The following is a 24,764-nucleotide window of genomic DNA, read 5'->3' on the forward strand; positions in this document are numbered from 1 at the left end:
TATATATATATATATATATATATATCTTTAAACATAACTTTTAAAAAAATATTCATCAAAATAACTCATAAAATACATTTATTTTATTTTAAACACACTTTGTGCATATATATAAATTAAGGGGGTCTTTACACACATTTTCCACATATATAAATTTTGGGGGCCGGGGGGTTCCTTTTTTAAAACTTCTTAATTTATGTGGTATATGAGATTCAATTTAGGGGCTGTTTGGTAGTTGTTGAATAATCGGTGTAAAATGATTAAGTGGTCAGAATGATTAAAAGACTCTCATAATATAGTGCAAAATGAAATATAATTGTTTATAATGGAATTAAGGCGCTTAATAGTTAAGAGGAGGCTCATGATACAAAATTATTCAGAGGGTTTTAGAACCATTAAGAGACATATTTTTGTTTTGACAAACAAGATTCGCCTCTTAACGATTCAAATATTATTACTTAATGAAACTATTAAGACGTAAATAAACAACCCCTTACTGTTTAAAAAATTAGTTAAAAATAAAATTTAAATTTATTTCTTCTCTTATTTTTTATCTATTCTCTTTGCTTTCCTTGTAACATACATACACAATTTAATATACACACAATATAAACATATTATAAACATTTTTAAAAAAATATTATTATAATTTATGAACACATTATGAACACTCTGAATCTATAATATCTGATATAACATATAAATATATTGTAAACACCAAGAAAAAAATAAAATTAAATCTACCACTTGTGAACACATAATGAACACCTAGTATGAAAATTCTTAAGGTTGTTTTTACTGTGTCATAATTAGTTCGCCCTGTGTATATATTTAATTGTATATGTGTTTGTGTGTATGTTACACGAGAGAGAATATATATATGGTTGGATTCCGGTAAAAAAAGAAGTTATGATGAGAAGCATAAGAATAAATCTCGACACTAGATCAATCCTAATTGAATGTCAATACTAATGAGATGCACCAAGATGCACCAAATCAATTCTCATCTAAAGCATAATTCATGGGTGGCCAAGAAATTAAAAGTGATCAAGAGTTTAGATCTCTTCTTACGCTTTTCAACATAACTTTGTTTCTCACACGATCCTTTCCATACACACACACACACACACATATATATATATATATATATATATTTTTTGATTTTTTTTTCTGAAAAATGCATTAATTATCTCATTAATTGTAACATTAATTATCTTAAATTCATGGTTTAGGATGAATGTTATGAATTTCACACATTATCAAGTTCTTAAATAATTAAACCCCTATAAAACAATATATATATATATATATATATAGAGGAGTGATCATATAAAAACCGCTCCCATTTGTGTAAACCGTGCAAACCACCTTCATCTGTCGATTTCATTGTTTAATTTTATGAAATTTTTTCATGGTTTCGTTTAATGTTGTGAAATTGTTTCATATAATACTTTATTGAACTGTTTCATGTATTTCTCTAACATTAATGAAACAGTTTCATGTATTTCTCTAAAATTAAAATAATGAAGATGATAATATCTATGATTAACACCCTGCACAATAACAATGATTAATCAACCTCTCATAATTACAAAAAAATGAACAAAATAAAAAATTATGATTGGTTGAATGCGGTTTGCACGATTTGTACAAATTGAGTGGTTTGCATTTGATCGTTCCCCTATATAACTCAATCTTAACCGTCCATTTAAGATTGAGAGAGAGAGAGAGAGAAAGAGAGAGAGAGGTGAGTTATTATACAACCTCTTACATTTGTACAACCAATATAACTCAATCTTAACCGTCCATTTAAGATTGAGAGAGAGAGAGAGAGAAAGAGAGAGAGAGGTGAGTTATTATACAACCTCTTACATTTGTACAACCAATATAACTCAATCTTAACCGTCCATTTAATTTGATGAATACGTAATTTCATAAAAGTTTTAATTGTTTCATAATATAAAGTATTGATCATAATTAATTAATCTTATTCATCTTTCATAAATATTTAAATCATAATAAATGAACTCTCATCATTTTCATAAATATTTCAATTTATTAGGTTGTATTGGTTGTACAAATGCGATGGGTTGCATTTAGAACAAACTTTCTCTCTCTCTCTCTCTCTCTCTCTCTCTCTCTCTCTCTATATATATATATATATATATATTTGTTACTATAAATAATTAAAACCAAAAGTTATGAATTAAGAAACCACTAAAACCACACTAATCTTAATAAGAGGGTTTGTTTAAATAACTATTTTAAACATGAGAAGAATATTATTCTTTGTCGTCCACTATGATCAACATGGAATCTTAAACAAATTCAGTTACTAATTTATCATCTATATATATATATATATATATATATATATATATCCCACTTGATCAATTAACTAATCCTCATATTTTTTAAACAAATATGGTATTCTCATCTCAACCAACACTTCATTCGTAATTCTATAATCAATCTATATTATGATTAAGCATCTATTTGTTAGTAGCTTAATGAATTTAATGAGACTTATAGCTTATTTGATCAGTTATGTACGACTCTTTGATATTGGTTTAATGATATAAAAGGTAGCTTATCCGGATAAGCTCTTACCAAGTCATATTACCTTCCCGAATCAACATGGCAAAGATCAAGAATCTTACCCAATAAAAGTAAAGACAATGACTGAGAGTCTTACCTTGTACGTGAAGACAATGACTTTTACCACGGTTATCACTTACCAGGTTAATTGTTACATACGATACCGTTTTGGTGGACTAAAATCTTACCCGATAAGTAATTGACAGTATTGAATTTTGCCAGTAAGCACTAATCAGGATAAGCGTTGATAAACGGCCTCTAAGTTTCTAAAGGAGCTTTATGCATGAACCCAAGTTTTTTTTTTCCAAGTATGTCCCTCCCAATTAAAAAAACGTTTCTCTCATCTCTCAAAAACTCTTGCAAACAATATCTTTACAGACAGTCACAAATTAATCCACATCGATAGCTTTATGCACTGTTTGGTTGGTTTTTGAATAAGTCTTGTATGAAAAAAGTTGTTTGTGTTGATTAATTTGTCTGTATAGATTGAAAGATATTTATTTGAGAGGGTTTTTTAATAGATGCAATAAACGTTATTTTTAATTGCAAGAGACTTGTTTGGAAAAAAAGTGCCTTTTTACATAAAACTCCCTTAGAAGCTTACTGAATAAGTCATTTTTATATCATTAAGCCACTATCAAAAGTCATATATAACTTACTTAATAAGCTATGAGTCTCGTAAACGTCATTAAACTACTAACAAACAAGTCGTGAATGGAAAACTAATCAAACAGTCAATAACTTTATTACATATTAACTGAAGTAGAAGAAAAATTATTGAGTTATCTCATAGCTTAAATAAGTTCATAAATATCACTTTTCATCGGTATGAAATAAATTTTAAAGTAGTCCCTGTGATTTATAAAAAGTTATGATTTTCGTCCCTGTAGTTTGGAAATTGAAATTTTCATTCAAAGGAATTTGATATTCATTGCTATGTTCGTCTTTCTAATTTACATTTTATTGTGGTTTTGGTCCCTATGATTCACAATATTTGTTTTTTTCTCCCCTGTACTTAAAAGGTAGGAGTTAGACTCAGGGACAAAAATAGCAATGAATTGCAAATCTTATAAACTAAAATCTTAATCTATAAATTATAGATATAAAAATCGTAATTTTTAACAAACCACAAGGACGAAAGGTGTAATTTGCTCTAATCTTATGATATACTTACATAATAATATTCTCTGAATCATGGATGGTGATTTTCCCTGACCCGATGGGGAATCCGGTTCACCCGACCCAAACGGGGACAGAGATTCCCCGCTAAAACGGGTCCCAGGGATCCCCGGTAGACTCAAATCACGAACAGAGCCAGGGCCGAGGGATGTTACTCAAATCGGGACTGGGGATCCCTGGTATAATCAAATTAAAGGATATTATTTATGAGGTTTGACCGGAGATTGATAAATGTTTGACCGCGGACGGGATGTTAATCCCCATACAAAGGGCCGTGAACGGAATCGAGAATTATAAAACCCGTCTCATTCCCACCCTGTTGCCATACCTACTCTGAATTGTAATAGTGATATGAAATCAATTATTTAATGGAAAGTGGGAAACCACCAATTTCTTGGCTTATGTTATGTCTTGATATTTGGTTACAAAACATAAAATGGAGGTCATTTTGGATGTACTTATGTGGACCACCTTCTAGGGGCAAAATGGATTTATGGCCTACTATTATTGTGTGTGTCTATACATGTAAAATATTATAATATTAAATTAAAAAAAAAATGTTTTTTCATTTAATTTTTAATCATTTTCTTACATCGAAGAAGTTGAACAGAGTCGATCTTTTCAAAGATGTTTATTTAGAAATTTACAGAATAAAAACGCATTTTTAAGTTTCATTATGTTATATCAGTGTCATATTAATATTATAACTAAATAAACATTTTTTAAATTATAGGAGGAATTTAAATATTATATTTCTTTTTCTAAAATAAATATAAAAACTAAATAAAAATATGTTGAAAAATAACCAAATATTTGAAGTGTCAATTTGGATAGGAAAAAACTTGTGGATCATAATCAATTTATTGTTATAAATATCTTGTATTAATTATTAACTAAAAATATTTTATTTTTGGTATAAAAAAAAGTATTTTATTTTGTTAAAATAAAAATAATATTTAATAAATCGATTTTGGCATTTTGAGATGGAAAAATGTAACAATCCTGAATTCTTATCGAGAATATTACATTTCTTATTTTTCAAAAACATTTTCAACGATGCTATTTGAAAACAAAAGTGTTATACTAACATATAAATACACATCATACGACTGTTGACAACAATATATATATATATATATATATATATATATATATATATATACTTGGGATCATGTGAGACAAATGGTTTTTCGTGAGACTCGTAAGACCAATTCTCAACCCTTGGATTAGATCTATAATTTGACAAAATATAAACATTCATAAACGCCATGAGATTTCTTAATAATTACCAAATTGCCATCGTGCAATTTAGACCGTTAGATCATTAACTTATAAAGTTGATCAATGAACATAAATTGGTCTTATGGGTCTCACGAAAAACCCTTGGTCTCACGTGAACCCAACTATATATATATATATATATATATATATATATATATATATATATATAACTTCTACGGTTTGCAATTCTGCGAATGAAATACAATGTTAATACATCAAGGTACCAAATCCTATATACTCAACTAATATACTCGGGTCATGTAAGCTTTGAACGTCATATGATATCATATGAACCCTCATCTTATTCTAGATCTAATCTCTGTACTGATCATGCTCACCTCTCGAATGGGAAACCTAAATCGATCTGGTATATTTCAACCGGGAAACAAAATCGATCCTTGTTGATGTTCTCAATCCCAGGTGTTGCAATCCCATACTCGCTCAATCCATCCATCTCGATCTCAAACTCTCTCAATCGAGTTATTTTGTTGTTCTTAATTAATCAAGGGCTTAAATAGGTAAGATTTGGTATATAATGTTTGTATGGAACCGTATGCAGGGCCGGGCCAAGTGTTGGGTAGCCCGGGCCACGGCCTAGGAAATCATCAGCCCAACGGGTATCAACTCACGACTGGGCCTTGGTATAGTCTGCGACGAGCCTCTGTTTACTGTTACTAAAAAATCTACAAAAAATGTGGAGCTACAGAAGTAAGCCTAAGCCCATGACCTTAAGTATATCCTCAACACAACTTGTAGTAAATCTTGGTTTTCTTTTAGAATAAAATTGTCAATTATTTAAAGCAAATAAGCTAAACATATCGAACAGAAAATCAGTATCATTATTAAATATTTAACTTTTAATATCTTGGGAAAGCAAATTACTGTTCGTATGATGTGAATTTGTTACGAAATGATTCTTTTAAATCTTGTTTGAGAATGAATTTCGAAGCGTATCTGCTTCAATACATCAACCTACTTTACATGTAATCAGTGAACATGTGTCAGGTCAAGAACTTGTTTTTTTTTATTTTATGTTACATTACCTTACCAGATGAGTATGGCACCGAGAGACGAAAGCTAGGGGAGCGAATGGGATTAGATACCCCAGTAGTCCTAGCCGTAAACGATGGATACTAGACGCTATGCGGCAAGGACCAAAAATCTTACCCGGTAAGAACGAATGCAAAGATTGAGAGTTTTCCCTGAAGCAAACACTCCCTTATGTTCCATTTTATGAAGACAATCAAGGTTACACTTTATAAACAAATAAAATGTTTTGTTTACGTTGTCTGTTGAGACAACGACACCTATGGACAGGTTTACAAGCATGTGGGCAAGGGACGTGCCTATATTAAACGTTGACAAAATTAAATCCAATAATTTTTTAATCGATGAAGTTGCAAATATTTGAATATTACATCGGAATCAATCAGATGATTCTTTTTTTTATTAATCATGATGTCTGATATTTTTGCTGTATTTAGTAAACTAACTGATGACTAAGAGTTTGTTTGTTTACCTCTTAACAGTTCTAAAAAGAGGCAGACTCTGAATCATTAAGAGTAAATCTTGTTTGGCAAAAAAAAAAAGTACGTCTCTTAATCGTTTTAAAAGCCTCTAAATGATTTTGCATCATGGGTCTCCCCTTAACCATTCAACTAACTAATTTTATTGTAAATAATTATCAAACAATTATATTTTATTTTGCATTATATCATGAGAGCTTTTTAATTATTTTACACCAAACCATTCAACAACTACTAAATATCGCTTAACTGATGGTCTCCAACCATAAATCGTTAAATAAATAAATTTATAAAATATTTTCTTCCCTCCACTTCTTCTTTTTTTTAATATCAAGAACACAAATAAATTTCTTTTTTATTTTATTTTATTTTCTTCTTGAATTCAAGAACACAGCATTAACGGTTGCCAACTATTTCTTTTTTCAATCGATCAAAAAAAGTTGTTAGATTTTCTTTTTGGAAGATGTTGAATCCGCCATGGGTGAGCTCGGAATTCGGATTGAACCTCAAACGGGAACTGTTGCTTGATGTATTACTATACAAAGCTTTCCTTCTCAAAACCCCCCATTTTAATGGCTATCTCTTTCTAAAACCACCTCGATCTCATCGCTCTCTCTACACACTCCCATGGCCGCCATATCGGGCCTTTGTCCATCATCATCATCATCATCGAATTTGATGCGAAACCAACACTCGTCATCGTCGTTATCGAAAACCCAACTCCCATCGGTTGTTTCTTACCAACATCATCGAATCGAAGAGACCTTGAAAGCTGGCTTTTCAAGTGTCTGCTGCAATACCTGGAACGCGAAAACCACCAGTATTTTGACCCACTCGGTGGCGCGTGAAGTTCCAGCCAATGTATCAAAGAGTACCACCACCATTGACGATGAACTGGCGGGAAAATCGAAGTCTAAGAAAGGGTTGGAGATGGATCCGCAAGCGTTGTGGGAGAGATACACAGAGTGGTTGTATCAACACAAGGAATTAGGACTGTATTTGGATGTGAGTCGAGTTGGGTTTACGGAGGAATTTGTAAAGGAAATGGAACCTAGGTTTTTGAAGGCGTTTAAGGCGATGGAGGAGCTTGAAAAGGGGGCAATTGCGAATCCAGATGAAGGAAGAATGGTGGGGCATTATTGGCTTAGAAACCCTAAATTGTCACCCAATTCGTTCTTGAGGTTGCAGATTGAGAATACATTAGAATCTATTTGTGCATTTGCAGATGAAGTCGTTGGGGGCAAGGTTAGTTCCATTACTCTCATCAGCTTCTATTTCAATGTCTTTCTACTATTTGAGCATTTTGTAGTACTTGATTATGTGATCATCTACAAACAATCACCAGGAATTAGTATGAGAAATCCCAAATATATACACACACATATATATAGGGCCCAGTTCATGTGAGAACCATGAGAAAGTGTATATTTATCGAAGCATATATACTAATGAAGTTAGTGAGTATCTGTATCCATGCATATATACTTGCATACATAGTAGATATGTATTGATGAATATACAGGTTCTCATGGTTCTTAAAGTTTTTGTGGTTCTCAGTTAACCTTAACCTATATGTATGTATGCATGTGGTATAGGATTAAAAGCAATGTGACATTATTCTTTCCTATGGTTGTGGTATTCTTTTGATGAAATGAACTCAAAGGAATCACTCTAGAATTTTACTTTAGCCAATCTTTATCGTGTTATAGAACTAAATCTTGAATTCTTGAAATAGTGAGAAACTGAAACATAGTTCGGTAAGGATTTTTAGTCAAATGCGCCCTTTATCGTGGTATATAGAGAGAGAGTGACAAAATTGCGATTGAGAGGAAGTTGGAAGTTGCCAGGATGCTTAAGTGCATTTGTGGTCGGACCATCTTACTATGTTAAACAGAATTCCAAATGAGGTTTTTTGAGTGGATTTGTGGGTCATCACGGAAACAACTGCTCTGCTATTTTGGGTAATGGTCACGTCTGCATCTTACCTCCAACCTTTTCGAGTCGGATTTCCTATGTCCATTTGGTTTAGTTTGGTTTTGAGTGAAAATATCAGCCATTTCAAGTTCAGTATCTAAATTTCCTAATCAACAAACTAAATCTCCATGCACAAGGGCGATGCATACGCTTAGTTTCATTTGTGTAGGTCCTGCATTGCTAAGTACAATATATCAGCGCACTTATAAGTTTGATTTACCCTTTTCTTTCATTATTTTTTTATATCTAATATAGTGAATTTTATAATTACAGATAAAGCCCCCTTCATCTTCAGCTGGTCGCTTCACACAAATACTTTCTATTGGGATTGGAGGTTCAGCTCTTGGACCACAGTTTGTTGCAGAGGCTTTGGCTCCTGATAATCCTCCTCTCAAGGTTTTTGATTCGTCTGTTTCCAACTTGTGAAAATGTGACTTATTTCATTTTCTCTGTTAGAATATGTGGAACCTCTTTGATTCGTACTACTACTCATTTGTTTTCTCTCATTTCGAAGTTGGATATGTAATGTTTTCTATCAGATAAGGTTCATCGACAATACAGATCCAGCGGGAATTGACCATCAAATTGCTCAACTTGGCCCTGAGTTGGCGTCTACGCTCGTGATAGTTGTTTCAAAGGTCTGTAATCTGCATCGGAATAATATTTCTTTAATTATCGTTTCTCTTTTCTAAAAATGTTACCTTTTCTGAACTTTGACTTATAGAGTGGAGGTACTCCTGAAACCAGAAATGGTTTGTTAGAAGTACAAAAGGCATTTCGTGAAGCTGGACTGAATTTTGCAAAACAGGTTCTGATTTGCAGCTTCCTTTTTCCGCTTTTATTGTATTTTTTTCGTTCCTAGGAGCATGGAACTGAATTCACCCTGTTAGTTCAAAATGAGTTAAAATTTTGGAGTTCATAATGTATCGAGTGTACATCGGTAAAAGGAAAATTATCTGGTACATATCAATAAATGTTCTCTTAGACATATATAACAACGAGTTCAACAATTTCGACCCTTGGAATGTGGATTAGGTGTTTTTTGTGTATTCATCGATTAAACTCTTTTCTTTCTAATTTTTATTATATGAAGCAATACAATGATTTCACATGATCTGGTTTAGTGGTTATAGGTGTGTAATTGTTTTTAACTTGAGTTGCCTTCGTCTTGATTCATCATATGGTACTATGCATCTTTCACATATGAATTATTTACCAAAAAGACAGACTTTACTGTTAGTAAAGACCATTTAGCTAATTTGACCCAAAAAACATTTTTGACTAAGGGTATATTTGGCAAACTAGCTGATAAGCTAGCTGTTAGGCTATGTTTGGCAAACCAACTAATAAGCTAGTTGTTGGCTGATAAACTAATCATGTTTACCAAAGGGCCTTTGGCCTAGAGGTACTTGGGCTTTTGGCTTCCCAGGAGGTCAGGGGTTCAATCCTCACCAAAGATGAGAAGGGTGCGTGATTTTGTTTGTTGCATTTGTTGTATATAAATATTAAATGTTTAAACAACCAGTTATGTTTGGTGAAGACTAACTGATAATGTAAAAGGTAAAATATAAGGGGCATAATTGGAAAAAAAAAAGTGAAAACTCCCCAATAAGCTATTTGAAGTAGCTTTTCAAAAAGTTAGCTTATATGCTAACTTATGGCTTATCAAATGGGATATTTTCAATAAGCTAAAAAAAGTAAGTTAGCTTACAGTTGCCAAACTGGTGAATTTAATCAGTTAATAGGAGATGGAAAAGTTGTCAAAGTTGATTAAACTTTTAATAAGCCGCAAATTGGCAAATGATCAATTGCCGGTCGGTTCTTTTGCTAATTCCTTTTGGTGTTCTTTGCTTATCCCTTATATGTGCTCGTATGCAGGGTGTTGCCATAACACAAGAGAATTCATTACTAGACAATACGGCAAGGATTGAAGGGTGGTTAGCTAGATTTCCCATGTTCGATTGGGTTGGTGGAAGAACTTCTGAAATGTCAGCAGTTGGTCTACTTGCTGCAGCACTTCAGGTTGCACCCTTTTTAAATTTTAGTCAAGTGTTTGTTAGCAGCTTAATGAGCTTAATGGGACTCACAGCTTATTCGGTCCACTATACATGACTGTTTGGTTGTGGCTTAATGATACAGAAAGTGGCTTATTCATTAAGCTTCAAGGAGGAGCTTTATGCAGAAAGCAAAGTTTTTTCCAAACCTGCCCCTCCCAATTAAAAAACACGCTACTTCCATCTATTAAAAAACCCTCCCAGTCTATATAGACAGATTAATCTACATAGTGAGCTTTATCCATAGAAGACTTCATGGAAAACCAACCAAACAGCCCCTGATTCTCATCTGTGTTTTGCAACGTTTTGTCCACTCTACTATTTGGGATAGGGATCAGGTTTGCACACATCTCACGCCCCCTAACCCTAACTTTCAAGTGTTATATATTGGGCTCGTTTGGTTTGGTTTGGTTTGTTTTAATTTTGCAACAGTTTCCTCTTCAAACAATATTTATACATCGTAATATTTACTTTAGGGAATCGACATCAAAGAAATGCTTGCTGGTGCATCATTAATGGACAAGGCGAACAGGACTAATGTGGTACAATTTTCTTCGTACATCGCCCTTAATGTTATACATTTCTGAGTTAAAGATTAAATATATGTTTAACAAAGTTCCAATTTTTTTCTATTTCATACCCATTTTGACCAGTAATATGTTGATCTTGGATGACATGGTCCACTCTTATTATAAATCCAAATATTTGGCATGTATGTGATTAATGTTGTGTATGTTAGATCAAGAACAACCCTGCAGCATTGCTTGCATTATGCTGGCACTGGGCTTCAAATGGTGTAGGATCAAAGGTAATTGCTGAGATAAATTACTATTACCTAAACATTCTACTTTTTTCGTTTCGGTTTTGAGATCATTTGTATTTTTGGCGTCTAACAGGATATGGTTGTACTACCCTACAAAGACAGCCTGTTGTTATTTAGCAGATATTTGCAGCAGCTGGTCATGGAATCACTTGGGAAGGAGTTCGACCTTGATGGGAATAGGGTACATTTTCTTTCATATTTGTTTTATGGATCGACTTGTGAGCTAATATAGTCCCCCCCAATCCAACTATGAACTAGGATTATGAGTTCTTCACTTAAGGCCCCTTAAGAAAGAACAAAACAAAAATCTGTTGTCCCATGTTAGACACCAAAATAGGTGGAACAAAGATGTGGAGATGGGATAAGATAGGTAAATTACTAAACTACCCATGTTAAATTAAAACCCTAAAACCTTCCACAATACTTTCACCAGCCTATCTCATTCTTGCCCGTCTAGTCCAGTCCCATCCCATCTGCGTACCAAACGCATCTAAGTGCTGGCTGCTGCTTTGAATCCCACACCTTTTCGACAAACAACTAGGCATCAAGTTAAAATGTTTCAAGAGACGAAGTATTGGTTCATAAACTGTATCTTTCTTTTGTATAGGTAAATCAAGGGCTTACTGTCTACGGAAATAAAGGGAGCACAGACCAGCATGCGTAAGTTTCAAGAATCTGGTTTACTGTATGAGTCATAATTTGGTTTCTAACACATCCTCCTTAACAGCTACATTCAACAGCTGAGAGAGGGTGTGCACAATTTTTTCGTCACTTTCATTGAAGTATTGCGTGATAGACCCCCCGGTCATGATTGGGAGCTTGAACCAGGGGTCACTTGTGGTGACTACTTATTTGGAATGTTACAGGTGCCTATCAAATCTATACCTTCTTTCTTTCCTGTTCCCCCCATTTGATGCCGTAGAGCATAAAACTTATATATATATATATATATATATATAGGTATATATATATATATATATATACCCCACTCAAATGTAGGGACTGAGAAGGGTAGGATGTATACGTACCTATTGAAAGTGCAATTGAAGTTGAGATAATTGGGATCATGAAAACGTCAGATGGTTGTCGAACAACCTCAATTAGCTAATGTTCGATAGATTAAGATGACTTGATTAAATAAATAGTTTATCGGCTTTAAATTTTGTACTTGTTTTGAAGTGTATTCGTTTTGCAGGGAACAAGATCAGCTCTCTATTCAAACGGGAGGGAATCGATTACAGTCAGTGTGCAAGAAGTGACACCTAGATCGGTCGGGGCTCTAATAGCACTTTACGAAAGAGCAGTTGGTATTTACGCGTCTCTTGTAAATATCAACGCTTACCATCAACCAGGTACATCTTATCTTCCATAGGAACTTGCTTCTGGAAACTAGATAACGAGTCCATACGCAGACCTGACAACTGACCAAAAAATTAGAGTAGTTGTTTCTTATTTAATTGATGCGTATATACTAAGAAAATATGTATTCCGTTGAAAGAGCATATTCATCAATACATATCTACTATGTATACAGGTATATATGCATTGATTCATATACTCACTGTAATTCATTAGTGTATATGCATCAATGAATATACAGGTTCTCACAGTTCTCAATTTTTTTTGTGTTCTCACAAAAACCACCCCCTATGACCGTACCATAAAGCTTTGTCACCAAGAGTTAGTTTATTGTTGATAGGAGTTGAAGCCGGGAAGAAAGCAGCCGGAGAGGTATTAGCCCTACAGAAGCGGGTCCTTGCCGTCCTCAATGAGGCCAGGTATGCGAATTTCTTTTCCGAAAAAGGTTTCAAGTTGAAGTTGCTTATTTGCCATACCTTTGACCTTCTGGGAGGCTGAACTCTACTGGTAACCTGGATACCGCTGCTGGGCCAATGACCCTTTGGTAGGGTACCCCTTCTGATATGCATAACTAGTATGGTGTTGTGATGATATTTTCAGTTGCAAGGACCCTATTGAACCATTGTCGCTAGACGAAGTGGCTGATCGCTGCCATGCCTCCGAAGACGTACGTCCTTTCTATATATACCCTTTCAAGTCGTTTTTCTGTTCCTTTTTGAAATTATACGTTTTTTTGTTTCGTTTTGATAGATTGAAATGATCTACAAGATCATCGCACATATGGCTGCCAACGATCGAGCTGTTATTGCTGAAGGCAATTGTGGTTCGCCTCGAAGCATCAAAGTTTTTCTCGGAGAGTGTAACGTTGAGGACCTGTACGACTAAGCTCGATTGCTCATTTTGTAGCATCAGAAGATACACAATTTGAGATACAACATATATATATCATATTTAAGACGACTTATCAAATTCAGCCATTTCTAGTGAAAGCAAATATACTACATAATGGCTAAGCAAATAAGTTATTAAGATCTTTAAACTGATTAAGCAAACAAAACAAGGCAGACATTTGGGTGATGTTTGTTTTGCTAGATTCCTATGGGACATGATGGAATTTGAATCGTCAATTTCGTTGATTAAATTCCACAAGTTGGTTATAAAATATTATTTATCTTTTTAAAACATTTTATTTCAATAGAGTAGTAAAAATAATAGCTTTTATTATTCTCTTAATAGGCAATTGTTTTTTTAGGGATCCTCCAAAATTGGAGAATTTTACTATTTGTTTCTCCTTTTTTTTAAAAAAATTAGCTTAAAATTCATAACCTTATTTTATTTCTCTATTTAAAAATATATATATGTTAGAGATGCTCTAATAATATTTTACGTGATATTTTTGACATCTTATGCTAGTGAAAAGTTTATCTAATTATTTACCTTACCGGATGAACATGGTAAGACCGAATCTTACCCAGTAAAAACGATGATAAAGATGGAAGTCTTACGTGGTAAATAATGGTGACGATTCTTGTACAAACAATCAACCTCGCATACAAGAAATTGAAATATAGAAGAAAAACCTAAAAACTCTCAGAAGATGAGGAAACTCTAAAACTTCTCTCAATGAAGACGAAGGAATTTTCAAAATTGTAAAACTGATATGAGCTATGAACACACACACACACATATACATATATATATATATATATATATATATAAAGAGAGAGATGAGCGATCAAATGAAAACCACACTCATTTGTAAAAACCATACAAACCACCCTCATACGTCGATTTCATTGTTTAATCTTTTGAAGGAAAAAAATCATGATATTGTTTAATATTGTGAAATTGTTTCATATAGTGCTTTTTTTGATGAATTTGTTTCTTATATGGTTATGAAATTGTTTCATATAATATTTAATGAAATTTTAATAAAACTGTTTCATGTATTTCTCTAAAATTAAAATAATGAAGATGATAATATCCATGATTAACACCCTCCACAATAAAAATGGTTAATCAACCTCTCATAATTACAAAAAAAATGAACAAAATGATGAATTATAATTGGTTGAATGCGGTTTTCACAGTTTTAACAAATGAAGTGGTTTTTATTTGAACGCTCCCTGATATATATATATATATATATATATATATATCAAAAAGTTTCATTTTGACCCCTTCAAAAATATGCAACTGCTTCGGTACCCTTCTAGAAACATGACAGCTTCAGACCACCCTTCTTGATCAACACCTTTACAGAAACAACCCCTTTAAACTAATAACCTGAAATATAACACCAAAACTCATAAATGACAAGATTGGAGAATAACAAAGCCTTATATTAACAAATTTTACTCGGTAAGTGTTCACCGGATACATTATCGCATATAATACCATTTTGATGAACTTTAATCTTACCCGGTAAAGTATGTTAAAGTATTGATTTTTACTAGTAAACGTTTGGGTAAACGACCCTAAATACTGTGAGAAATAAAAAAGAAAAGTTAATTTGTGTGAACCATTAAAAAAAATTCATTTGAAAATGCATATAAACCCCTGAATAACTTGTAACGTTAATTCACATATAAATTTTCAAATAAATCATTTTCATACTCTTTCTCAATGGATTTACATGTGAATCTTCCCTTGTCCCTCCTTCAATAATTGCACAAATTATCCTTTTCTTAACTTTTAATTAATGAATAAATATTTATATTAGAGAGAAATTAATTAAATAGTTATTTTCAGCTTGGTTTCACCTCTTAGCCATTTCTTTCTTAAAATCATCAAGGTGTCACTACCTCCACAAGTGGCTTGTCTGCAATTTATGGATGGGTTAAAATGTAAAAAATAAGTTTTTAAACCAGATTCGCAAGTGATGTGATCCTGAGCAATCCCTTCCGATTCCACAGTGTTCAGGTCTGGCATCTTTGCCTCTTCTTGTTCAGGGTCCTCTAGAACCGCAAAACAAAACGGTTCGGGCTGACTAGGTCCAGTTGGGTCATTCCACTAGCACAACGAGTGTCCTGCTCCCCCCTTTGTCATTGTCACTACCGGCACCGGACCCCATCGGCTCGACATTTTTGCAAACACCGACCCGACCCTTACTCAATAGGGCAATTCAAAGAGGAGAACGAGGATAACTGACAATCGCTAAAAGTTAGACTACGACTACACACTGTATGATTGAAAACTGCCACTGCATACTACCCGGTACCAAATCTGTAAAATAAACATAGTTTCGCAAGTTAGTTGCACTTCCTTAACTTGTGGAGGTGGTAGGACTAATTTATAGATTTGGTTCCTGCACTTATGACCTCGTTACGGAACTTGTACTTTTCTTATATTTTGATTCCTTCGTAAATTACAGGTCTGTCACTTGTAAAGATAGTGATATTTTATGATTTTACAAGAGAAATGTCTAAAATAATTATTTTTAATTAATTTCCATTTTTAATTAGTTAGTTTTTATACATGAAATTAGAAGTATCTTGAAGAATTATATTTTGGATTAAATGCATAAAATAGCACCCTACTTTCATAAAATTTCTTATTATAGCATTCTACTTTTGTTTTTCTTTATTACAGCAATGTACTTTCAAATTATTTTTTATTAAGGCATTGTACTTTAAAAAATCTACCTATAATAGCAATGGGTAACCTGTTACATTTTAAACCGGTTAACCCTTTGACTTTTTACTTGTGTGGCTTTAATGAGGTGATGTGGATGCCACATCATTTTGATGACTTAATTAAAATTAAAATAAAAATTTATTTCAAATTATTATTAGTGATTTTCATTTTTCATTGCTATGATCTAAAAAAATTATTTTTTTTACTTTTTCTTATTAAGTTGCATTCAAATTAAATATTCTTAGAGAAAAATATTTATTAAATAAATATGAAACATTATTTTCGAGATATATTTTGTTTGTAAATTTTTTTTTTTCAATTTTATGTTGTTCAAATAAATACATATCTTTTAAAGCTCTCTTTAAAATATTAACGAAATAAATTGTTATCTACAATTTTTTAATATTGTTATATTAATAAATAATTCAAAAAAGTCTAATTAATTTAATATATTTATACGTAAAGTAAAAAGTTTTTCAAAATATAATATATTATTTAAAAGATAATATTTTTAGTAAAAAAAGAACAATTCTTATTTTACTTTTTTCAAAAAACACATATTTTTTTAAAAATGTTATCGAGATAAGTTGTGTTTTACTAGTTTTATTGATATTGGTATATTAATGAACAATTTAGAATTTTTTTAATTCATTTAATACATTTATTAAATAACATGTAAAATATCTAAATATTAAAAAAAATACAGTGTTTGATAAGAACTAGTTGCTATAATAAAATAATTTTAAAAATACAATAATGTAATAAGAAAGTTACATCATTATAGTACATGTGGACAACCTACATGGACAATGAGGTGACATAAAAACCTAGTATAATGAGTAAATTTAAATCAAAAGGTTACACAATGCTATAATTGGTAAATTTTTTAAAGTATAATGTCCTAATAAAAAATAGTTCGAAAATACATTGCTGTAATAAGAAAAACTAAAAGTACAATGCTATAATAAAAAAAAGGGAAAAGTACAATAAAAACCAATGAACTTTTTTGTTTGGAATGATTAAGTCCTTGAACTTTTTTTTGGAACAAATAAGTCCTTAGACATTCAAAAACATGTTAAATAAGTCATTGAACAATTTTTTGGAACAAATAAGTCCTTGGACATTCCAAAATATGTTAAATAAGTCCTTAGATATTTCAAAAAATGTTAAATAAGTCATTGGACAATTTTTGGAACAAATAAGTCCTTGAACAATCCAAAACATGTTAAATAACTTCTTGAACTTTTATAAAACATGTTGGATACATTCTTATGACTTGTACAACTAGTTAAAATGGTAATTATTTTTTTGTAAATATAAGTACTTTTTTGTTATATTTGTTTAATTTTATATATCTAAATACTTTTTGGTTCAAAAAATATTTAGGGGCTTAATCGTTCAAAATATGAATGTTCATTGGGTTTTTTTTTCGGATTTTTTTTACTATTTTACCACTTTATTTTTTTCAAGAAGTTATTTAACATGTTTTGGATTGTTCAAGGACTTATTTGTTCCAAAAATTGTCCAAGGACTTATTTAACATTTTTTGGAATGTCCAAGGACTTATTTGTTCCAAAAATTGTCCAAGGACTTATTTAACATTTTTTGGAATGTCCAAGGACTTATTTGTTCCAAAAATTGTTCAATGACTTATTTAACATATTTTGGAATGTTCAAGGACTTATTTAACATATTTTGGAATGTTCAAGGACTTATTTAACATGTTTTGGAATGTCCAAGGACTTATTTGTTCCAAAAAAAAGTTCAAGGACTTAATCATTCCAAACAAGAAAGTTCATTGGTTTTTATTGTACTTTTCCCTAAAAAAAATTATGAAAGTAAATCGTTATTTTGTGCATTTTACCCTTTATATTTTTGTTTGTTTTCGAAAGAAATAAAAACTAAATAGTTGGTTGATTTATGAGTCTAAAAAAGATAAAAGCGCAGCATAGTGGTTTGAGAGATATAGATCGGAAGAAATGGTGGAAATCACAGCGATTGAAGGAGCTTCAGATCAATCGTTATGGCAAGGATTCAAAGATTTTTGGAGTGATAGGTTCAGGATCTTGGATAATTATCGCCCTTACATCCGCCGTCAAAACCCTCTTCCGCCATGGTCAGCCTCCGATGTCGAAGAATTCATCGCTTCCGATCCTGTCCACGGACCCGTTGTATGATTAATCTTTCATATTTTATATGCCTTTTTCTTTTATTTGTATAGCTTGTGACGTCGATTGATTGGCTATCTCGTTGTGACGTCGATTGATTGATTAGGTTATGTCAAGCCGAATGTAAAACCCTTGTATGCAAATTGATTATTTTCCTTTCATGATTATTGGTTTTGATAAAAATCTATTTTGAAATTGCATGAATCCCTTGCTAGGTTTTTGAAGATTAGGACCTATATGGTTGGCTTAGTTCTCTTTAGAATCCACTGATGTAATCTTATTTAGATCTCAAGGCAAGCATAAATTTTTGTGTTTGTATGTATTTTAAATCTATAGCCTAAGACATTCATTTTCTAATCCAGTTCTTGTTTGTATGTTTTTTAGCATATGGGCAAATAGTTTGTTTCTTTTCATCTATAGAGGTTGAATTTTACTGATTACTCATTTTTATTTTTGTATGCATAAGGCCATTCAATGTTGTATTTTCTATTATGTTCTTTTTCCCTGTATATTCAAAGTAATTCGCATTGCGGGTTCTGTGACATATTTGGTTTTGTACTTATGTTGTAACTCATCTCATGTGCACCCAAACAACCGATTTAGCAATCATCTTTTAATGCCTATGTTATCAAGTTAACTATAGTGGATTTGTTCATTTCAAATATCGTTGTGTTATGTTACATGATAAATACACATCAATTTGTTCTTTTTTTTTTAGCTGTTCAAGAGCTGATATCACTGGTTCAATAACAAATTAACAACATTCGACCCTGCACTGCACACATATTGGAAATATCCTGCTATGGATATGATATACAGATGGATGCACAGCATAAAGTGAAAGAATGGGGCGAAGTATTTCAGTTTGCTTTCTAGTTTTCAGATTAAAGTAGATTCCGTGGACTAAAATCTATATCATGCATGTAATAATGATTATAGGGAATTAATTTTATAGCTTAGAAGCTTTTCAGGGAAGGAAACATTGAAATCAATATGGAACATCCCATGTCTTTTACTCAGAGACAGTGTTTGTTATTCTTCTTAAATAACCAGTAGTGAACGGCCTGACTTGATACTTTGTGCTCGAATGGATGTTGTAGCCGAAGATTCTATGAATAAAATGTTATTTCCTAGTTTTAGTTTACTCATCTGCTTGAAATAGAACATTGCATGGTTCTTTTCCTCTCTTCCTGTGTCTTGGTGATAGTGATACCGATACCAACTCTCACATTTTACTGGCACCATAAGAATTTGTCTCGACTGCTAAGTGAGATTCTGTTCTGTTGTGTTGGGTTTCACCAGTTGAGGCTCACACAAGGAAGATGAATTCTGCTGAAGTGGTTAGAGGATGTTCTCTTAGTCATCCTCGTGAGGAATTTTGACATAGTTTTTAAAACACACAGTACAATGTGGTCATACACTAACACTAGATGAGTCTTCCCATTTATTTCTGTGAAAAAATGCCACTCTTTTGCTTACCATCAGCAGATGCAGTGTGCCCTTTGGGTTTTTTTGGGGATGGTTATAGTGTTGAGCCACAAAAGTATGTTATGCACTGACCATATGATTATTTATATGCAATAGTACATCAATGTGCATTTGTTTCCTCTTTCATTGTGCTCTGATCGACTATTAAGAATCTTAGAAGAGGGACATGTTTTTTAATTCATGAACTATGAAGTACAAAATCTTCAATGTTAGTGATCACTTCTGGGCAAGGAGTGTAATACGAAAGGTGGCAGAACTTGATTTTATGTGTCAAAGTTATCTTGGAGTCTAAATGATGTATAGACATTATTCCCTACCCAGATATGATCTATAATAGTTCTTTGTCTAACAGAGAAAGCTGATATCTTTTGTGAAGCTGGTAGTTGACCTTAAAACAACAATTTTGTATTTGCTTTATTGAATGTAGGGTCAGCATACTACTTAGTGTTTTTGTGCTCTATTCCTTCCTTTATCTGAATGGTTTATCATACTTTTCTGTGGCTATCTTTATATTCTGAGAAAATATGAAGTGATTGTTCTATTACAGCTGAAGACAACACGTGATGCTGTGAAGTTTCTGGCTGTTGGAGGCATAGTTGGAGCTGTATCAACTGCCAGCTTTGCATGGAAATATTCAAAAAGTCCCCATGGTAAGCATTCTCCTCCAACTTGCTATTCTGCTTTTTGTGCCTAATGGGTCTTCCTAACTTCCCACTGTCATAATATTGTCGAATCAGTTTTAAATTATTTGCCCAGAAATCTCCAAACGTTGATGTCTGAAAACTTTATATAGAAACATAAATCTTCTCTGAAGATTGAGACTGAGATCAATTATGTGATTGTTTTGCACCCATCTTATCTGGTTTCTAACTACAAAGTGCAAAAAGAATAAAACACTACCCTTTGTAAGAGTGAGCGAGTTTAATTTCGATTGTTTCTTTTTATTTACATTTCTGTAAAAATCAAAAAGCTGCTCATTCTTATAAAATCTAATAGTCCTTTTGCATTTTTGCAAGAACAATTGGCTGTTTGCAGTTGAAATGGAGGGTAGTAGTCACTCCATCCCAAAATAGATGTTCACAATAAAAAAAGGCAAAACTTTCAGGAATGTGTAATTATTACATTTTTTAATTAATAAAATGATAATTTTATTCTTAATAATAGAGAGAGTAATGAATTTATTCATCTCATAATTAAGGGTATAATCAGAAAGTAGACCCTTTTGAGAGTGAACACTTGTTTTGGGACAAACTAATATAGAAATGTGGACCCTTGGATTTAACTCGGTACTTCTTCCGGTCCTGAACTAGTTTTGCGCAAATTGTGTTTTAGTTTTGAAAGACCATCTTGGGAGATCATAGATTAGCCACATTTGAACAAGGGCCCTCTTAGAGTCTCACTACCATTTCTCCTTGATATGTGTCGAGACCTCTCTTCTTATGGAGTTCCACATATTCACACATAGTATCACACTACCCCTGCGGGTAGAGGCAATTTACATCCTACCCCCAAGACACTTACCTACCGGATCCGATTGGTTTGGTTTTGGTTTTTTGAACAAAGGTTTTCGGCCACGTAAATTTGATCATCGTTCGTGAATATTGACTTTTAGGATATACCAGTTTTATAGACAATTTCCATTCTTTATGTTGAAAAGGATGTTGGATTTTTCAGGGGCGGTGCTGTCGTTGGGAGCAGGAGCAGTGGTTGGGATGACTTTTGGGCAAGAAATTGCAAACCATTCTCTTCAATTATACAGGTTAGACACCATGGCTGCCCAGGTGAAGTTCATGGAATGGTGGCAGAAGAAGGCCGGAGGCCGGTCTTAAAACTTGGAGTCGCTGGAGTTGGTTTTTTTTGTGTCGAATTCGAAAATAAATTATAGATAGTTGCATGTTTTTTAGTATTGGAATTGGAAAATGACATGAATGGCTGTTGTTTCCCATGAGTGTGTGTTGCTGGGAAAACAGTAGAATACTGGCATTTCTACTTCAATAATGTCTTTTTGGATCCAAACAGTTATTTCTTTGAAAAAAATGAGAAGGCAAAAGTCAAATTTCTGCAAAGCCTATTTGATTTGTGAGATTTGGTGGGATTTGGATTCCATTCCAATTCCCATTTGGTTTAAAAAGAAAAGTATGGAATTGAAATCTCGGATTTTAATATATTTTAATTATTTTTATAATTTGTTTTTATCAATTATTTACATGGTAGCGTTTGTGGTATGCATACATGATTGAATTAAACCAAAGAGCTGAATTGGATAGGATAAATGTTTGTCTGGTGTTTGGTACGATTAAGACTGAATAAGTTAGAACTAGATAAGTTGTTCCTGAAAGTTGTTTGATGATTTTATATATCATATAATAATTATAAATAAAAAAAATAAAGTAAATATTAAATAATTTATTTATAAATATTTTTACACAATTTTCGTATAAATAAGTGCATATATATGTAGATGGTAGTACCAAAGTTGAATGAAAATTTTAATATAATTGAAGATAGTTTGAAAAAACTTGATTCATACAAAGAAAAAAAACTATATTTATTCAGTTTGGAAGGATTCTTATGAATTGACTGAGACAGGGTGAAGGTTGATGCAACGACAATGACAGTGGAGGTAAAGACAGTTGTGGTCGATGGACGATGATGACTGTGGATTGTGGAAGATGTAGATAGTGGTGGTGGAGGTAGTTGTGGCTGTTTAGGTGGATGCGATAGTGGTGGTGGGCAATGGTAGTAGTAATCCGTGGTGGTGGTGGTGGTGGTGATGGAGGTGACTGACGGTGGTAGTAGTGGTGGCAATAGAAGGTGGCGTCGATGGCTGATAGTGGTTGTAGAGGTGGTGGAGAAGATTTTTTTCTGTAAGAGGTGGAAGTCGATGGCGACAGCAGGCGGTACTGTACTCGGTTGTGACCATTAAACCATATACAATATTATGGTTATATGAAATGAAGGTAAATTAATAATATTTTAATTTTTCTATTTTGGTAATTGGTCGAACAAGGAAAATACCTTTTTGTCCCACCCTCTCATTGTCATGCCAAACATGTATGAGTGAATTCTTTTTGATGTTGTGTCAAACATGGACAATGAGTTTTATCTCATCATGTTTTGTCCCGTTTAAACCTAAAAAGTTAAAATTCAATTCCATCCAAATTCTTATAACCCAGACAAACCAAAATTCCATGTTCTTTTATTAAACATTAGGTTCGATTCCGTGTATTATACAGGGTAATTTGAAAAAATTAAATCATGTCATGAACTTATCTTACAGATATGAATGATCATCGAAAGTTCGATACAACTTCAGATTTGTACTGTTGAAATAACTCTGAAGTATAACTCTAAAAAATAACTTTAAGGAATGACTTTTCATACTTGAATTTATAAATGAAACCATACCAATAATTAGTTAAAATGAAGTTAATCATAATATAAAATTAAATTTAGAAATAAAACTATATCAGTAAATTGAATTTAAACTTAGAAGTAAATTTAGAATGACTCTTCAGACTTGTACTATTGAAAAAATTCTGAATTATAACTCTAAATAATGACTTTAGACTTATACTCTTGAAATAACATTGAAGTAAAACTTTTCAAACTTCAGAGCTATGTATAGGAAATGTAGAGGCTCTGCATGCACTATGTAAAGGCTCTGCATGGTGCTCCGTCTGAAAAAGAAGACTTCAGAGTTCGGTGAGCTACCTCTGAAAAATAACTCTTCAAACTTGTACTCTGGAAATAACTCTGAAGTAAAACTCTGAAGAATGACTTTTCAGACTTGTACTCTGGAAATAACTTTGAAGTAAAACTCTAAAGAATAACTTTTCAGACTTGTACTCTTGAAATAACTCTGAAGTATGGAATCAATCCCGCTAAATCAGAGTTCAGGCTTTTAAGTCTGAAAAAAAAAACTTCAGAGTTCATACTTTAGAGTTCGCGTGAGCTAAGTCTGGAAAAGAAGACTTCAGAATTCGGTGAGCTAACTCTGAAGAATGACTCTTTAGACTTGTACTCTTCACACTTGTAGAAGACTTCAGAGTTCAGACTTTGAAGTCTAAAAAAGACGACTTCAGACTTCTTTTCTAAGTCTAAAACAATACCTCGGAGTTCAAACTTCTAAGTCTGAAAAGAAGACTTCAGAGTTCAGACTCTAGAGTTCGAGTGAGCTAAGTCTGAAAAAAGCAGACTTCAAGGTTCGGTGAGCTAATTATTTAGAATGACTCTTCAAACTTGTACTCTTGAAATAACTCTGAATAATGACTTTAGACTTGCACTATTGAAATAACTCTGAAGTATAATTTTGAAGTATAATTTTGAAGAATAACTCTTTAGACTTGAATTTTAAAATGAAACTATATCAATAATTAGTTAAAATGAAGTTAACCCTATAATAAAATTGAATTTTGAAATGAAACTATATCAGTAAATTGAATTTAAACTTAGAAGAACGTCTGTGTCAAATCGAAAGATGACGTCTGAAGATCTTGAGTTTAGAGTTATTCAAATACCCAATATCTTTGAAAAAGACCCTATGGTAAAGTTTGCATCATACAGAAAAAGATCAACCAGAGCTCATCTGGTTCTCAAGGACCAGTCCTTGTGGACTCACCAACCAAAAGCAAGGCTAACCAAAGGCCCTCTGGTTAACCGGATCCCCCTGGTTAAC

At 32.6% G+C, this 24,764-nt stretch overlaps 2 protein-coding genes across 2 annotated transcripts; both read left to right on the forward strand.

Moving 5' to 3' along the window:
* The first annotated feature begins 7,064 nt into the window (after nucleotides 1-7,064).
* Nucleotides 7,065-13,883, forward strand: LOC112514519 (glucose-6-phosphate isomerase 1, chloroplastic-like). The gene is made up of 14 exons (XM_025121033.1): nucleotides 7,065-7,829; nucleotides 8,832-8,954; nucleotides 9,098-9,196; nucleotides 9,283-9,366; nucleotides 10,437-10,580; nucleotides 11,089-11,154; nucleotides 11,352-11,420; nucleotides 11,509-11,616; nucleotides 12,043-12,095; nucleotides 12,163-12,301; nucleotides 12,631-12,787; nucleotides 13,135-13,213; nucleotides 13,395-13,461; nucleotides 13,545-13,883. The coding sequence occupies exons 1-14, from the start codon at nucleotides 7,212-7,214 to the stop codon at nucleotides 13,677-13,679; spliced, it is 1,941 nt and encodes a 646-aa protein (XP_024976801.1). The 5' UTR covers nucleotides 7,065-7,211; the 3' UTR covers nucleotides 13,680-13,883.
* Nucleotides 13,884-18,311: 4,428 nt separating this feature from the next.
* Nucleotides 18,312-22,149, forward strand: LOC112514435 (succinate dehydrogenase subunit 6, mitochondrial). Its single transcript, XM_025120910.1, has 3 exons — nucleotides 18,312-18,601; nucleotides 20,634-20,736; nucleotides 21,761-22,149. The coding sequence occupies exons 1-3, from the start codon at nucleotides 18,410-18,412 to the stop codon at nucleotides 21,913-21,915; spliced, it is 450 nt and encodes a 149-aa protein (XP_024976678.1). The 5' UTR covers nucleotides 18,312-18,409; the 3' UTR covers nucleotides 21,916-22,149.
* Nucleotides 22,150-24,764: the final 2,615 nt, after the last annotated feature.

Source organism: Cynara cardunculus (genome assembly GCF_001531365.2).
Source record: "Cynara cardunculus var. scolymus isolate 2C chromosome LG 6, CcrdV1, whole genome shotgun sequence".
Classification (NCBI taxonomy): domain Eukaryota; kingdom Viridiplantae; phylum Streptophyta; class Magnoliopsida; order Asterales; family Asteraceae; genus Cynara; species Cynara cardunculus.

Excerpts from the sequence above, each read along its gene's own strand:
- LOC112514435 (XM_025120910.1), top strand. The coding sequence starts at position 18,410 with ATGGTGGAAATCACAGCGATTGAAGGAGCTTCAGATCAATCGTTATGG. Across the intron at positions 18,602-20,633 it reads ATCCTGTCCACGGACCCGTT|CTGAAGACAACACGTGATGC; the intron begins GTATGATTAATC and ends GTTCTATTACAG. Across the intron at positions 20,737-21,760 it reads ATATTCAAAAAGTCCCCATG|GGGCGGTGCTGTCGTTGGGA; the intron begins GTAAGCATTCTC and ends TGGATTTTTCAG.
- LOC112514519 (XM_025121033.1), top strand. The coding sequence starts at position 7,212 with ATGGCCGCCATATCGGGCCTTTGTCCATCATCATCATCATCATCGAAT. Across the intron at positions 10,581-11,088 it reads TACTTGCTGCAGCACTTCAG|GGAATCGACATCAAAGAAAT; the intron begins GTTGCACCCTTT and ends TATTTACTTTAG. Across the intron at positions 12,096-12,162 it reads GGGAGCACAGACCAGCATGC|CTACATTCAACAGCTGAGAG; the intron begins GTAAGTTTCAAG and ends CCTCCTTAACAG.